General features: G+C 41.2%; 1 protein-coding gene across 4 annotated transcripts in view; it reads right to left on the reverse strand.

Moving 5' to 3' along the window:
* The window catches only part of fstl5 (follistatin-like 5), a 740079-nt gene that overhangs the window by 43620 nt on the left and 679469 nt on the right, over window positions 1-16990 (reverse strand). For all 4 annotated transcript variants that reach the window (XM_055646031.1, XM_055646038.1, XM_055646027.1 and 1 more), the window contains one exon: window positions 924-1031. In XM_055646031.1, the coding sequence (XP_055502006.1) occupies window positions 924-1031 (108 nt within the window). The remainder of the gene's footprint in view (window positions 1-923; window positions 1032-16990) is intronic.

Consider the following 16990-nt stretch of genomic DNA (forward strand, 5'->3'; position numbering starts at 1 on the left):
GAAGCCGAAGTCTGTGGTGCTGCATTCGCTGTAAGGCAGCAACTCTATCGCTGCGCCCCCGTGACCACCATAATGCTATGAATTAATTGTTATCCTTAGTTTGCACTAACAGATTATTTATGATGTGTAAATAGTAAAATAGCTCATTATCGATGCAAAAACTAATCAAGACTTTCAATTAAGAGTCAGAATACTAACGCAGCACATGTATTATTAAAGGTGATGTGCTTGATTCTGTGTAGCTGCTTTCCAGTGATTTAAATAACAGAGTAGAATTCCAGTGACACTCAGATTATCTGTGGGTGAACCTGACGGAAAAGGCCAAGGAAGTGCAAACCTGGTGAAGAGGTTTTATATATGAAGAGTTGGTTGCTGTGCATTTGGTCAAGGCATCAAATGTAATAAAGCAGTTAAAAAACAGCAGAAAAGGTCGAGTGGCTGCAAGCACAAATAGCGTTACTACTGTATATTTTTGAAGGGCAAATTCCATTTGATCTGTTGTAATTGTTACTATTTTTACAATTTATTTTTGTAGGTCAAACTACAAACATGAGCTCATTGATTGTAGAATGATAAAGGCTTCCTGGTTTTAAGTGGAAACAGACAAATGTGACTGATTATTAATTAATATTTCCATGACATTAATGCTATCTTTCTTCCTCTTAAACCTATCTATAAGATATAAAGATATGCTCATCATTAAGAAACCAGTTGTTTATTGGTTCTGAAGCAGTCAGTGGAGAATTTTGGACATAAACTTTTCATAACATTGTACAATCAAATCAGTGTATACATGTCGCTTGCAGTTTGCATTTGCTCTGTGGTAAAATTTTAATTTGAGAGAATATAAATTTGTGACATCTTTGATAAAGTTATTGCTAATGGTGTACAGTTAATCAGTTACTGTAAATGGATGTGCTTACCTGCAGTGTAGGTGAGGTTTTGTGCATATCACCCCAGCTGAGAACCCAGACTTGATCATGTGATTTATCGTAGTGAAGTTTTACTGGGACAGGATCGGTGGCTACGACCTATAGTGGGGAATAGAACATAATGAAGTGCCGTTACAATCCCCGAAACTATTCATTATTAGAAAGCTCATATTGTTCTAGAAATTATTACTCAACATCCAAGAAAGTAAAGGGCCTGTCCCACTTCACTTGGGTGATTTTTCAGCGGGCTGCCGGCGACTGTCAAGTTCGCGGCACTCGCTGAAAAACCAGGAACTGGAACGGCGACTGTCAGAGAGAGAGAGAGACACACACACACACACACACACACACACACACACACACACACACACACACACACACACACACACACACACACACACACACACACACACACACACACACACACACACACACACACACACACACACACACACACACACACACACACACACACACACACACACACACACACACACACACACACACACACACACACACACACACACACGCAAAGGTGGAGGCCAGGGCAAGCAGGGGGGAGCGCTGTCTGATATTCACACAGTGCAAAGCCAAGGTGATACAGACACACACCACGATGAACAGGAAGGTTAAGACAGCTAGTACAGTGTAGGGTAAGTCCTTTAAAAGAGGGGGGAGAATGGAGGAGAAGGGAGGGGGAGAGAAGGGGGAGGGGAGAGAGGGGGAAGAGAAGAGGGGGAGAAGGGAGGGGAGAAGGGGTGAGAAGGGGTGAGAAGGGGGGAGAAGGGGGGAGAGGGGGGGAGAGGGGGGGGGGGGGGAGGGGGGGGGGGGGGGGGGGGGGGGGGGGGGGAGAGTGGAGGAGACACTTTTAAGAAGGCAGACAACTTTTAATAAGCCAGAGATACAAAGCTGTGAAGTTTGACGGGCATTTAACATTACCGGTCGGTTCTCCTTGGTTCTGAAAACTCGTGCTTATGTTTTTTTTCCCCAATGAGCCAATGCCCGGTCAGCAAAGGCGATTAACTAAAACTACCTATGACCAGCTTGACTACCTATAACTACATGGCGACCTCTCTACAACTGCATCCATGACTACAAAAGTATCGAATTTCAATCCCAAATGTTCTCTATCTTCTGAAGTAATTTATTTTCATCTCAATCCTGAATGGCTGACCTACTATTTCAAGACCATGATTCTAGCAATGCAGACTTAAAGGAAAGAGCGGTTGTGTGGTTCCATGCACATAAAGCTGAGTGTTCTTGGCTTATTGAACTCCCTCAACGTTTAATCAAGGTTCCTCAGCTTTCACACTACATCCTTCTTGTAACCCAAATAACCTTTTCGATGCTACACTTATGATGCATTGCTCTTGGGAACTATCTCGATTGCTTTCGAGCATGTATATCCTCCAAATTACGTTTGTCAATTTGATTTGTACAATGTATGTTAAGATTCATGTCGTTGGTTTATCACATAAATATTCTTACCATACTATCCTATCCTATTTCTTGATATGTAATCGGACCAATATTAAAGTTACTGAACATGAACCTATAAAACTGCTCCTGCTTATGCTTTGTGGCCTTTGCATTCTCTTATCTCTACCTGTCCTGATTTCCTAATCTTTCAGCTAATCCTTCATTACCAAGGTCGATGCAGTGATTCTTCATCCCCTCTCTCTAGTTCTATTTTTCCTGTTCTTTTGGAACATCAAGTACTCTAGAATATTTATCTCCCAACCTTGGTCATCATCCAACCATGGCTCTTTAATAACTATTAGATTAAATCTATTTATCTCTAGTTGTTCCATTATTTCTTCTAACATGTTGCAAATGTCTTGTGCAATTAGATAATTTTAGCCCTTTAATCATTGTCTTTAGTTAATGTCACCATATTCACTCGCTATTACCGTTAAATACACTGTTTCAATCTATTTGTTTTTCACAAAACTGCTCCAAAGCATTGATTTTACTCTTTTAATATATTTCCTCTCATTTGAACCCTTAAACCCTTTTGAAATGATGGTGGTGATAACTTAAAAAAAGCAAGGATTGCATCTAAAACCCATTTACATTTGCAACTCATTATGTACGGTAACTTTAACCAAGCAAATAATAGCATTTACGTGAACTCAGTAGCACATAGAAGTGACTATAAATTCACAGCATGTGAAATGTTTGGGTAGTAAAAGGATCTTCAGCACAGCAAGATGCTTTGCTGCATAAAATCAATAATTAAATAAAAGAAGAACCCAGCCTTCAGCTCTGCCCTTTTTTGATCTCATCATCATTACAACAAGTACATCGAAATTTGTTATGGAAATTTAGCAACTAATGTATTCAAAAAATTGTTACAATAATTATTTGAAAGTAATCACACACTAATAACTGCCTGCAAGTAGAGCATAAAAAATTGTGATATGACATGGTTTTGTTTCAAGAGAAAATTTAAAATGATTCATTCCTGAAGAAAGTTCCAGCGACTTGCTGGTATTAAATGATTTATAAAATCAAATCTTCCTGCTGTTCTGGAACAACAGACAGCATTAATACTTAATTTACTGTAAAATCCTCTGCTCCCACCACCCCACATCATGACACTGGATCATTATCAACAGCCATGGAAGAAAATGATTTGAAAATTATGATTGGCTTTCTGGGAATGTTTACCTTCTACGTTTAATTTTGCATCAGAGTGTTGATTTTCCAAAATTACTGGGTTTTGTTCTGTTTCACACTTGAGAAATTCCACTCTTAAGATTTTATTTCAAACATAAATTTACATTGTGATCACATTGCGGATGTGTTTTTTTTTGGTCTTGTTGGTTTGGTATTTTATTGAATGAACATTAGCTCAAGGCATTCTTATGGATTTTTTTGCTGTTTTATTAAACGTTACAATGCTTCGCTTGGCATCTCTTTAAAACAACAGCAAAAGAAACATGAGTGAAATATATTGTGCTTTTTATTGGAACTTCCCTATTTCATACATGGAACGCACTTCAGCTCCCTGGTATGGATTAGGTGTATCATTCCGTGGGAGAATTAAGTTATTTGTTTCAATTTAATTTTCTAATTTCTCAATTAATTTTTTTCATCATGATTTGTGTTCTAACATTGGTTGATTAATTGGTTTAAAGCTACAGCACAGGAGAAGGCCCTTTATCCGACAAGTCCATGAATTACCTGTTCACACTTGTTCTGTTATCCCACTCTCCCATCCAAAGTTCCAACTTACAGAAACCAATTAACCTACAAATCCACACACCTTTGGGAAGTGGGAGGAAACTGGAACACTTGGCGGAAGTCCAGTGAGAATGTCACAGGGAGAATGTGTAAAGGCAACATAGACTGCATCCGAGGCTAGGATCGAACCCGGGTCTCTGGCGCAGTGAGGCAGCAGCTCCATCAGCAGCTACTGTGCTGCCCAGAAGTAACTTTTCTTGATGTTGATTTATCATCGTTACTTCTGAAATGTATATTTAATTTTGTCTTAAAGACCAATCATTGCTTGTATATGAACATGAGAGGGTCAGTAAGAAAAAGAGTACTTGGTTTAAAAATAATGACTTTCTTTCCTTTTAAAATGCAATTTTGTTTTTATTGCCTTTGAATTTTCATTTTAATCTTCTGAGGTAAATGAATAACATCAAGTGGAAAGATCCAATCTTCCTGAAGTGCCATTCCAACCACAGAAAATAAATTATTAAAAACCCAAATATCAAATTCACAGTGCAATATATAATGTTTAATCCTACCAAGCTGCTCTTTGCAGATGGGATTCTCATGATCCTATCATCTTAGAAACATAGAAACATAGAAAACAGGTGCAGGAAGAGGCCATTCGGCCCTTCGCGCCTGCACCACCATTCAATATGATCATGGCTGATCATCCAACTCAGTATCCTGTGCCTGCCTTCTCTCCATACCCCCTGATCCCTTTAGCCACAAGGGCCACATCAAACTCCCTCTTAAATATAGCCAATGAACTGGCCTCAACTACCTTCTGTGGCAGAGAATTCCAGAGATTAACCACTCTCTGTGTGAAGAATGTTTTCCTCATCTTGGTCCTAAAAGATTTCCCCCTTATCCTTAAACTGTGACCCCTTGTTCTGGACTTCCCCAACATCGGGAACAATCTTCCTGCATCTAGTCTGTCCAACCCCTTAAGAATTTTGTAAGTTTCTATAAGATCCCCCCTCAATCTTCTAAATTCTAGCGAGTACAAGCCGAGTCTATCCAGTCTTTCTTCATATGAAAGTCCTGACATCTCAGGAATCAGTCTGGTGAACCTTCTCTGTACTCCCTCTATGGCAAGAATGTCCTTCCTCAGATTAGGAGATCAAAACTGTACGCAATACTCCAGGTGTGGTCTCACCAGGACCCTGTACAACTGCAGTAGAACCTCCCTGCTCCTATACACAAATCCTTTTGCTATGAATGCTAACATACCATTCGCCTTCTTCACTGCCTGCCGCACCTGCATGCCTACTTTTAATGAATGGTGTACTGTGACACCCAGGTCTCTTTGCATCTCCCCCTTTCCTAATCGACCACCATTTAGATAATAGTCTGCTTTCCCGTTTTTGCCACCAAAGTGGATAACCTCACATTTACCACATTATACTGCATCAGCCATGCATTTGCCCACTCACTAGCATATCCAAGTCACCTTGCAGCCTCCTAGCATTCTCCACACAGCAAACACTGCCCCCCAGCTCCGTGTCATCTGCAAATTTGGAGATGTTGCATTCAATTCCCTTGTCCAAATCATTAATATATATCGTAAATAGCTGGGGTCCCAGCACTGAGCCTTGCGGTACCCCACTAGTCACTGCCTGCCATTGTGAAAAGGACCCGTTTACTCCTACTCTTTGCTTCCTGTCTGCCTGCCAGTTCTTTATCCACATCAATACTGAACCCCCAATACCGTGTGCTTTAAGTTTGTATACCAATCTCTTATGTGGAACCTTGTCGAAAGCCTTCTGAAAGTCCAGATATAACACATCCACTGGTTCTTCCTTATCCACTCTACTAGTTACATCCTCGAAAAAGTCTATAAGATTCGTCAGACATGATTTACCTTTCATAAATCCATGCTGACTTTGTCCAATGATTTCACCACTTTCCAAATGTGCTGCTATCCCATCTTTAATAACTGATTCTAGCAGTTTCCCCACTACTGACGTTAGACTAACTGGTCTGTAATTCCCCGTTTTCTCTCTCCTTCCCTTTTTAAAAAGTGGGGTTACATTAGCTACCCTCCAATCCTCAGGAAATACTCCAGAATCTAAAGAGTTTTGAAAAATATCACTAATGCATCCACTATTTCTGGGGCCACATCCTTAAGTACTCTGGGATGCAGCCTATCTGGCCCTGGGGATTTATCGGCCTTTAATCCATTCAATTTACCCAACACCACTTCCCGACTAACCTGGATTTCACTCAGTTCCTCCATCTCATTTGACCCCCGGTCCCCTACTATTTCCGGCAGATTATTTATGTCTTCCTTAGTGAAGACAGAACCAAAGTAGTTATTCAATTGGTCTGCCATGTTCTTGTTCCCCATGATCAATTCACCTGTTTCTGACTGCAAGGGACCTACATTTGTTTTAACTATTCTTTTTCTCTTCACATATCTATAAAAGCTTTTGCAGTCAGTTTTTATGTTCCCTGCCAGTTTTCTTTCATAATCTATTTTCCATTTCCTAATTAAGCCCTTTGTCCTCCTCTGCTGGACTCTGAATTTCTCCCAGTTCTCTGGTAGGCTGCTTTTTCTGGCTAATTTGTACGCTTCATCTTTTGTTTTGATACTATCCCTGATTTCCCTTGTTATCCACGGATGCACTACCTTCCCTGATTTATTTTTTTGCCAAACTGGGATGAACAATTGTTGTAGTTCATCCATGCAGTCTTTAAATGCCTTCCATTGCATATCCACCGTCAACCCATTAAGAATCAATTGCCAGTCTAACTTGGCCAATTCACGTCTCATACCCTCAAAGTTACCTTTCTTTAAGTTCAGGACCCTTGTTTCTGAATTAACAATGTCACTCTCCATCCTAATGAAGAACTCAACCATATTATGGTCACTCTTGCCCAAGGGGCCACGCCCAACAAGACTGCTAACTAACCCTTCCTCATTACTCAAAACCCAATCTAGAATAGCCTGCTCTCTCGTTGGTTCCTCTCTATGTTGGTTTAGAAAACTATCCCGCATGCATTCCAAGAAATCCTCTTCCTCAGCACCCTTGCCAATTTGATTCACCCAATCTATATGTAGATTGAAGTCACCCATTATAACTGTTTTACCTTTGTTGCACGCATTTCTAATTTCCTGTTTGATGCCATCCCCAACTCCACTACTACTGTTAGGTGGCCTGTACTCTGAATTTCTAGCGTTTTCTGCCCCTTAGTGTTTCGCAGCTCTACCCATTCGTTGCACATTTCTAATTTCCTGTTTGATGCCATCCCCAACTCCACTACTACTGTTCGGTAGCCTGTACACAACTCCTACTAGCGTTTTCTGCCCCATAGTGTTTCACAGCTCTACCCATATCGATTCCACATCCTCCAAGCTAATGTCCTTCATTTCTATTGCATTAATCTGCTCTCTAACCAGCAACGCTACCCCACCTCCTTTCCTTTTCTGTCTATCCCTCCTGAATATTGAATATCCCTGGAGGTTCAGCTCCCAGCCTTGGTCACCCTGGAGCCATGATCATGATCATATCACAAAGGAATTCTTGGAATATTTGATGATCAATGTCATCAAATTTAACCCGATAACTACCAGTCCTGTTACTAACCCTGTACTTGCAATTCTTTTTAACCTGGTTAATTTTGTTTGTATGATCTGCAATTCTGTAATTTGTCTAAATTAATCTTTTTATTACATCACTTACCATCTCAAAAATTGTCCACTCGATAAAGACAAGGTAAATTTGAAGTCTTAAGTCACTTTCGCAATACCACTACAGTTTAGGAATGCTCTTTTCGAAACTGAAGATCTTGAATTATACATGTTTTTCAATTAGCCCAATGCATCAGCCATACTTAAAACTGTACATATAAATGCTATGTAAATATTTATTATTTATTCCTATTCTCTGATTTCTATCTATGAAGCAATCCTCAACCATCATCAGTATATGATCCTCATATCATTCACATTAACTCAGTTTAATAACCTTTAGTATGTCACCATCTTAAAGACTTTTCACAAGTTCCAAATAAATCGCATCAACTCAATCATCCTTATCTACTCTGCCAATTTAAACCTCACGAAATTTCAATAGTTCAGTGAAATGTGATTTCCCTTTCATAAATTCAGGTTGACTTTGTGAAATCCTACTCGTATTTATTCCAAGTGCCATTTCATACTACTGATGTCATGTTAACTGGTTAACTCGTCAAAAGACCTCAATTTCCTTTCTCTCTCCTTTTTCAAATAGTGGAGATACTTTTGCTACTTTTCAAATAACTATTCCAAATCAATGGAATTTAGACAGATGACAACTGGTGCACTCGCCATCTCATTTAAAAGCCTAGGATTCAATTCATTACCTTTCAATACCATTATAACCTATAACCATATAACAATTACAGCACTGAAACAGGCCATCTCGGCCCTTCTAGTCCGTGCCGAACACATTCTCCCCTAGGCCCATCTACCTGCACTCAGAGTATAACCCTCCATTCCTTTCCCGTCCATATAACTATCCAATTTATTTTTAAATGATAAAATCGAACCTGCCTCCACCACCTCCACTGGAAGCTCATTCCACACAGCTACCACTCTCTGAGTAAAGAAGTTTCCCCTCATGTTACCCCTAAACTTCTGTCCCTTAATTCTCAAGTTATATCCTCTTGTTTGAATCTTCTCTACTCTCAGTGGGAAAAGCTTATCCACGTCAACTCTGTCTATCCCTCTCATCATTTTAAAGACCTCTATCAAGTTCCCCCTTAACCTTCTGCACTCCAAACAATAAAGACCTAACTTGTACAACCTTTCTCTGTAACTTAGTTGCTGAAACCCAGGCAACATTCTAGTAAATCTCCTCTGTACTCTCTCTATTTTGTTGACATCCTTCCTATAATTAGGCGACCAAAATTGTACACCATACTCCAGAATTGGACTCACCAATGCCTTGTACAATTTTAACATTACATCCCAACTTCTATACTCAATGTTCTGATTTATAAAGGCCAGCACACCAAAAGCTTTCTTTACCACCCTATCTACATGAGATTCCACCTTCAGGGAACTGTGCACAGTTATTCCTAGATCCCTCTGTTCAACTGCATTCCTCAATTCACTACCATTTACCATGTACGTCCTATTTTGATTTGTCCTGCCAAGATGTAGCACCTCACACTTATCAGCATTAAACTCCATCTGCCATCTTTCAGCCCATTCTTCCGAATGGCCTAAATCTCTCTGTGGACCTTGAAAATCTACTTCATTATCCGCAACACCACCTATCTTAGTATCATCTGCATACTTACTAATCCAATTTACCACACCATCATCCAGATCATTGATGTACATGACAAACAACAGTGGACTCAACACAGATCCCTGTGGCACCCCACTAGTCACTGGCCTCCAACCTGACAAACAGCCATCCACCATTACTCTCTGGCATCTCCCATTCAGCCACTGTTGAATCCATCTTGCTACTCCACCATTAATACCTAACAATTGAACCTTCTTAACCAACTTCCATGAGGAACCTTGTCAAAGGCCTTACTGAAGTCCATATACACAACATCCACTGCTTTACCCTCATCAATTTCCCGAGTAACCTCTTCAAAGAATTCAAGAGGATTAGTCAATCATGACCTTACAGGCACAAATCCATGTTGACTGTTCCTAATCAGACCCTGTTTATCCAGATGCTTCTATATATTATCTCTAAGTATCCTTTCCATTAATTTGACCCCCACTGACGTCAAACTAATAGGTCTATAATTGCTAGGTTTACTCTTAGAACCATTTTTAAACAATGGAACAACATGCACAGTACGCCAATCCTCTGGCACTATTCCCATTTCTAATGACAATTGAAATATTTCTGTCATAGCCCCTGCTATTTCTACACAAACTTCCCTCAATGTCCTAGGTAATATCCTGTCAGGACCTGGAGACATCCACTTTTATATTTTTCAAAAGTGTCAGTACTTCCTCTTCTTTGAATCTCATAGTTTCCATAGCTACTCTACTTGTTTCCCTTACCTCACATAATTCAATAACCTTCTCCTTGGTGAATACCAAAGAAAATAAATTGTTCAATATCTCCCCCATCTCTTTTGGCTCTGCAGATAGCTGTCCACTCTGACTCTAATGGACCAATTTTATCCCACGTTATCCTTTTGCTATTAATATAGCTGTAGAAAACCTTTGGATTTACTTTCACCTTACTTGCCAAAGCAACCTCATATCTTCTTTTAGCTTTTCTAATTTATTTCTTAAGATTCTTTTTACATTCTTTATCCTCCTCAAGCAACTCATTTAATCCATGATGCCTATAATTATTGTAGATATCTCTCTTTTTCCGAACCGTGTCCAATTTCCCTTGAAAACCATGGCTCTTTCCAATTTTTACTATTTCCTTTCAACCGAACAGGGGCATAAAGATTCTGTACTCTTAAAATGTCATCTTTAAATGTCCTCCTTTTCTCCTCCACATCCTTCCCATCAAACAAAATGTCCCAATTCACTCCTTTTAAATCCTTTCGCATCTCCTCAAAGTTAGCCTTTCTCCAATCAAAAATCACAACCCTTGGTCCAGTTCTGACCCTCTCCATAATTATATTGAAACTAATGGTATTGTGATCACTGGACCCGAAGTGTTCCCGAACACATACCTCTGCCACCTGACCTGTCTCATTTCCTAACAGGAGGTCTAGCACTGCCCCTTCTCTAGTAGGTACCTCTATGTATTGCTGCAAAAAACTATCCTGCACACATTTTACAAACTCCAAACCATCCAGCCCACTTACAGAATGTGTTTCCCAGTCTATGTGTGGAAAATTGAAATCTCCCACAATCACTACCTTTTGCTTACTACTAATATCTGCGATCTCCTTACATATTTGCTCTTCCAATTCTCGCTCCCCATTAGGCGGTCTATAATACACCCCTATAAGTGTTGCTACACCTTTCCCATTTCTCAGTTCCACCCAAATAGCCTCCCTAGACGAGCCCTCTAATCTATCCTGCCAAAGCACTGCTGTAATGTCTTCCCTGACAAGCAATGGAAAACCTCCACCTCTTGCATCTCCAATTCTATCACACCTGAAGCAACGAAATCCTGGAATATTTAGTTTCCAATCACAGCCGTCCTGCAACCATTAATTTCTTCTGTTCTACATTTTACAAATGCTACTTTCTTTGAGCCGCTAATTTACTCGAGATCCATACTATTTCTAGATGATTTCATGCACAATTTGCAAAACATATTTATTTTACTCTCTTTCCTTATTCCCCTAAATAATTTATTTTACATGGTACACAAAAATGCTGGAGAAACTCAGCGGGTGCAGCAGCATCTATGGAGCGAAGGAAATAGGCAACATTTTGGGCCAAAACCCTTCTTTAGACTGATGGGGGGTGGTGGGGAGAAGAAAGGAAAAAGGAGGAGGAGAAGCACGAGGGCTAAGGGATGGGAGGAGACAGCCCGAGGGCTGAGGAAGGGGAGGAGACAGCAAGGGCTAACCAAAATTGGGAGAACTCAATGTTCATGCCTGCAGGATGCAGACTCCCCAAGCGGAATATGAGGTACTGTTCCTCCAATTTCCGGTGTTGCTCGCTCTGGCCATGGAGGAGACCCAGGACAGAAAGGTCGGATGGGGAATGGGAGGGGGAGTTGAAGTGCTGAGCCATCGGGAGGTCAGGTTGGTTATTGCGGACCGAGCGGAGGTGTTCGGCGAAACGATCGCCCAGCCTCTGTTTGGTCTCACCGATGTAGATCAGCTGACATCTAGAGCAGCAGATGCAATTGATGAGGTTGGAGGAGATCCAGGTGAACCTCTGTCGCACCTGGAACGACTGCTTGGGTCCTTGAATGGAGTCGAGGGTGGAGGTAAAGGGACAAGTGTTGCATCTCTTGCGGTTGCAACGGAAAGTGCCCGGGGAAGGGGTGGTACGGGAGGGAAGGGAAGAATTGACAAGGGAGTTGCGGAGGGAGCGGTCTTTGAGGAAGGCAGACATGGGGGGAGATGGGAAGATGCGGTGAGTGGTGGGGTCACGTTGGAGGTGGCAAAACTGACGGAGGATTACTTGTTGTATGTGACGGCTGGTGGAGTGAAAGGTGAGGACTAGGGGGACTCTGCCCTTGTTGCGAGTGGGGGGGATGGGGAGAGAGAGCAATGTTGCGGGGTATGGAAGAGACCCTGGTGCGAGCCTCATCTATGGTGGAGGAGGGGAACCCCCGTTCCCTGAAGAATGAGGACATTTCAGATGCCCTGGTGTGGAACGCCTTATCGTGGAGCAGATGCGGCGTAGACAGAGGAATTGGGAGTAGGAGATGGTCCTTACAGGAAGCAGGGTGGGAAGAAGTGTCGACCAGATAGCTATGGGAGTCAGTAGGTTTATAGTGGATGTCGGTCAGAAGTCTATCACCTGAAATGGAGATAGTGAGGTCAAGGAATGGTAGGGAAGTGTTGGAAATGGTCCATGTGTATTTGAGTGCCAGATGGAAGTTAGTGGTGAAGTGGATGAAGTCAGTCAGTTGTGTGTGGGTGCAGGAGGGTGCACCAAAGGAGGTGGCAAAGACATATGTTGATAGAATGGAGCGGCTGGGTTTGTGTACTCTAGAATTTAGGATGAGAGGTGATCTTATTGAAACATATAAGATTATTAAGGGACTGGACACACTAGAAGCAGGAAACATGTTCCCAATGTTGGGGAGTCCAGAACCAGGGGCCACAGTTCATGAATAAGGGGTAGGCCATCTAGAACGGTGTTGACGGAAATCTTTTTCACTCAGAGAGTTGTGAATCTGTGGAATTCTCTGCCTCAGAAGACAGTGGAGGCCAATTCTCTGGATGCTTTCAAGAGAGAGTTAGATAGAGCTCTTAAAGATAGCAGAGTCAGGGGATATGGTGATCAGGAACGAGGGACTGAGTGTGGATGATCAGACATGTTCACAGTTAATGGCGGTGCTGACTCGAAGGGCCGAATGGCCTACTCCTGCATCTATTCCCTGAAGAATGGGAAGTCGGCATTTATTTATTTATTTTTCATGCACACTGAATGGACACTGGTTGAGCAACGTTTTTTTGTTTCCTCTGGGTATGCGAATACTCAGGAAATGACAATAAAGATATACAATACAATACAATACAATACAATACAATACAATACAATCTATTGTCTATTGTCTATTGACTCTTTTACTTCCTAATTTATACCATGCCCTAAATTATCTTTAGTGTTTGGGAGTCTACACATAAATCCTACCAATGTTTTCTTTGCCCTGATGTTAATTAGATCTGCCCAAAGTGATCTTACTTCTTGATTTACTGACCTCACCTCCAATAGACTTTCTTTATGAGTGGAGCTGATCTTTAGAGTTAGTGGGAAATTTAATCCTACACGTATCTACACTCCAGATCAAAGGACACCAGAAACTCAGCCTTTAAGTTCTAATATGCAGGTGAAGCTTGTTTTTGAATGCACGTGGAGACTAAATTCTAAGCTTCCATCAACTCATTTATTGAAACATACGAGAGGATAAACCTAAAACGTAATATCTATAAGGCAAAGATCATCTATCAACCTTCCCCCACTGTACAACACTGATCTTTCACAACAAAGGTTTATGACAAAACCGTGCAAAATGTGGACATCATATCTCATGTGCCAACTCTCAATGTACGCAGATATTATTAATGACATTCACCAATACATTCAAGGTACAGAACTTTGATTCAATGAGGAAAATAATGCTTAATGATCTAGACCTCAGACAAGCACAAAGCCTATGGTTCATAGAGCAGCTATTGTATGAACCCTGTACTCTCATATAGACTTTTGAGTTCTGCATTACCTACAGTCAGTTCCTCAAAGCACCTCAAATATTCTACTAAATCTACTTCTGCAAATCACTGCATTCCCTAGAAGTTACGCAAACTTGGCAATGTCTTCTCCATGGCTTACACCCCCCAGCATTTAGGGCCCTTTTACATTCGATGAATTCTATTGAGCAATCCATATTGATTGCGTGACTATCAACAGCCATTTTAGTGCAAGTTCTGTCATGGGAAGAGATTACTAGGTGAATAGAGAAATGATTCCACAATCTGCTTTAAGTGTTTTTGAAAAATTGACACATTCCTATTGACTCTTGTATCTCTGGCCCATGATCGGTCAAAGATGGGAAGAAATATTCAGCATTGTATTGAGAGCCTTGAGTCCATGCATCAGGAGCACACAGGAGTTCTTAAGCGTGGTAGAACTTTTATTCACGGACTACCACTATCCATCAGACATATACAGCCCATCTGTGGAATAGTCTGCTGTTCCCACATTGCCCTTATCAGTCTCCTCAAAACCCCAAAAGACTGGCACAAATTTTTAAAGCATTAAATAATGAACTTCAGTACAATATGATTTCAATTCCCTGGACATTTAAAAGTTAACCATGAGCCATTTCACAATGGCAACTTTGTTGAAAGATATTCTGAGAGTATAAATGACTATTATACGTATTTAATTTATTAGTGAGAACATTATGAGAATCAATTTCAGAAATGATTAGATGTCCATGTGTGGGTATATTTAGACAAGAATGTATTTTAATTCAATTCCAACAGTTGTTGAAAGTTAAAGTTGTTTCCATATGTTAGGAAGTTATGATTTACAAAGGTCTTCAAGGGGAACAAGGAACTGTAGAATTTTAGAACTAACATGAAGCAAAGAACAGGGATATCCATTCCTAAGATTAAATCATTTAGTTTAGTTTAGATTAGGGATACAGCATGGGAACTGGCCCTTCAGCCCACCGAGTCCGAACCGACCAGCGATCCTCGCACACGAACACTATCCTACACACACTAGGGAGATTTTTACATTTATACCAAGCCAATTAACCTACAAACCTGTAGGCCTTTGGTGTGTGGGAGGAAACCGAAGATCTCGGAGAAAACCTACGCAGGTCATGGGGGAAACGTGCAACCTTTGTACAGACAGCACCCATTGTCAGAATCAAACCCGGGTTATTGGCGCTGTGAGCGCTGTAAGGTGAGCTACTGCAGTGCCACTGTGCCGCCCCCAAATAATGGGTGGATTATGGAGTAAATCTGATGTAACTAATGAGTCACCACTAAACATCGCTACGCACTAAAGCAAGTAGTAGTGAAGAATGTTGAGTTGGGTGTGCTGTCTCTTGCTCAGCTAAGTCCAATGACAGTGATAGCTTGTATTTGAGCAAGATTGGTAGGTACAGGGTAATTGACCCTGGACGCTGAACGTAATGGAATGAGAATGATATTGCACAGGAAACATATTAATACTAAATTTGAGCTTAGAGGCCACAAGATCAAAGAATTTCAGCAGCAGGACAAGAGCAAGAGCAAAGACGGGCAATGTTATTAGGGTGGAAGTAGATAATCTTTACAATGGAGGGACATAGGGGAAGGGAAGAAGTATTTAACATTGTAGGATTTCTAAGCCTGAACATTATGGCTGGCCAGAATTATGGAATGGATGGGAACCGTGTGGAGTTTAAGGTCACAGCTTTGGATAATGGCTTTGATGGCGCTGCATTGGAACAAATTTCAAGTAATGTATGACTGAACGTTCATCACTTATATGGAAGAGAGTGACTGAGAAGACTGGAGGACAGGAAGAGCTTTTTTTAATGTCCAGCCATGTCTGTGCTCAAAGAAAAAAAAACTACAGATGCTGGAACTCTGCAACAAAAATCAAAACACTCAGCAGGCCGCACTGCATCTGTGAAGAGAGAAATAGAGGTCATGTTTTAGGGGAATGACGCTTCATTAGTTCTTATGCCATCAAAGGGCAGTTGGAGGACGAGGAAGCAGAAGGAACCAAGGACATTCCTTGGAAACCCAGGGTGAGTTGAGCAGGAATACAACGATAAACCAATACTGGAGGGTGCCATGGCAATGATTGGATATGGCAGAATCTATCCAAGCAAAGATAGCCACAGAGCTTGACAGAGTTGGGATGATGTAAAAAAAAATACAAAGTTGTGTCTGACCAAATTAAAGATAGCATCCAAATTGAAAGTAAGCACAGGGTAGTTCATTATAGCCATAGTCACAGGAGACGTCCATCAACAATAGTAGCTGGCAAAAACAAAATAAAGAAATGGGTACTGTTAGCACTGGTAATTGTTTTGTTTAACCGTTTTAGGGGGGCAAAATGTAAAGGGGAGGCTGAGGGCCTTTGAATCACTCCCTAATGGGCCTGTCCCACTTGGTGATTTTTTAGGCAACTGCCGGAGACTGTCATAGTTGTAGCAGGTTGCCGTAAAAATAGCGACAACCTACTTCATCCTGGCGACAACTTACGACAGCACCCACGTCAGGAGAAGTTAAGCTACGCTCATTTGTATCAAACATGTTGATAATTTAGCGGCGACCAGAAAGACGCTGCAACTTTTTGCGCGGCTGAGGACCTCCAGCAACTCCCGGAGACCACCGGCGAACATGTGGTGACAAACTAGTCGCATGTAGTTGCGTAAAATATCGCTTAAGTTGGACAGGCCCATAAGGCAAACGCAAATGAACAAACTGAATATGGCAAAGGATTTAAATTGTAGCTTTGTCACAATCTCAACTCCAGTAGACCTTCATTCTCCATTAATGTTAGGCTAGGTTGTCACAAGAGTTGTAAATGTTCCCGTTACAAAAAAAATACAGGAGATCAATCAGACAAGTTTAATTGTCGGGATGTGCATTCACCCAACAACCATCCAAGAACTCTGAGGTATCTTAAGTGGGCTGCTTATTAAACAGTTCATTACATTGAAGGATTCTCCCTAGGGCCTAGCAGGAGGATACTGTACCAATATCCAAAAAGGGCA

Source organism: Leucoraja erinacea, chromosome 1 (genome assembly GCF_028641065.1).
Source record: "Leucoraja erinacea ecotype New England chromosome 1, Leri_hhj_1, whole genome shotgun sequence".
In the NCBI taxonomy this organism is placed as follows: Eukaryota; Metazoa; Chordata; class Chondrichthyes; order Rajiformes; family Rajidae; genus Leucoraja; species Leucoraja erinaceus.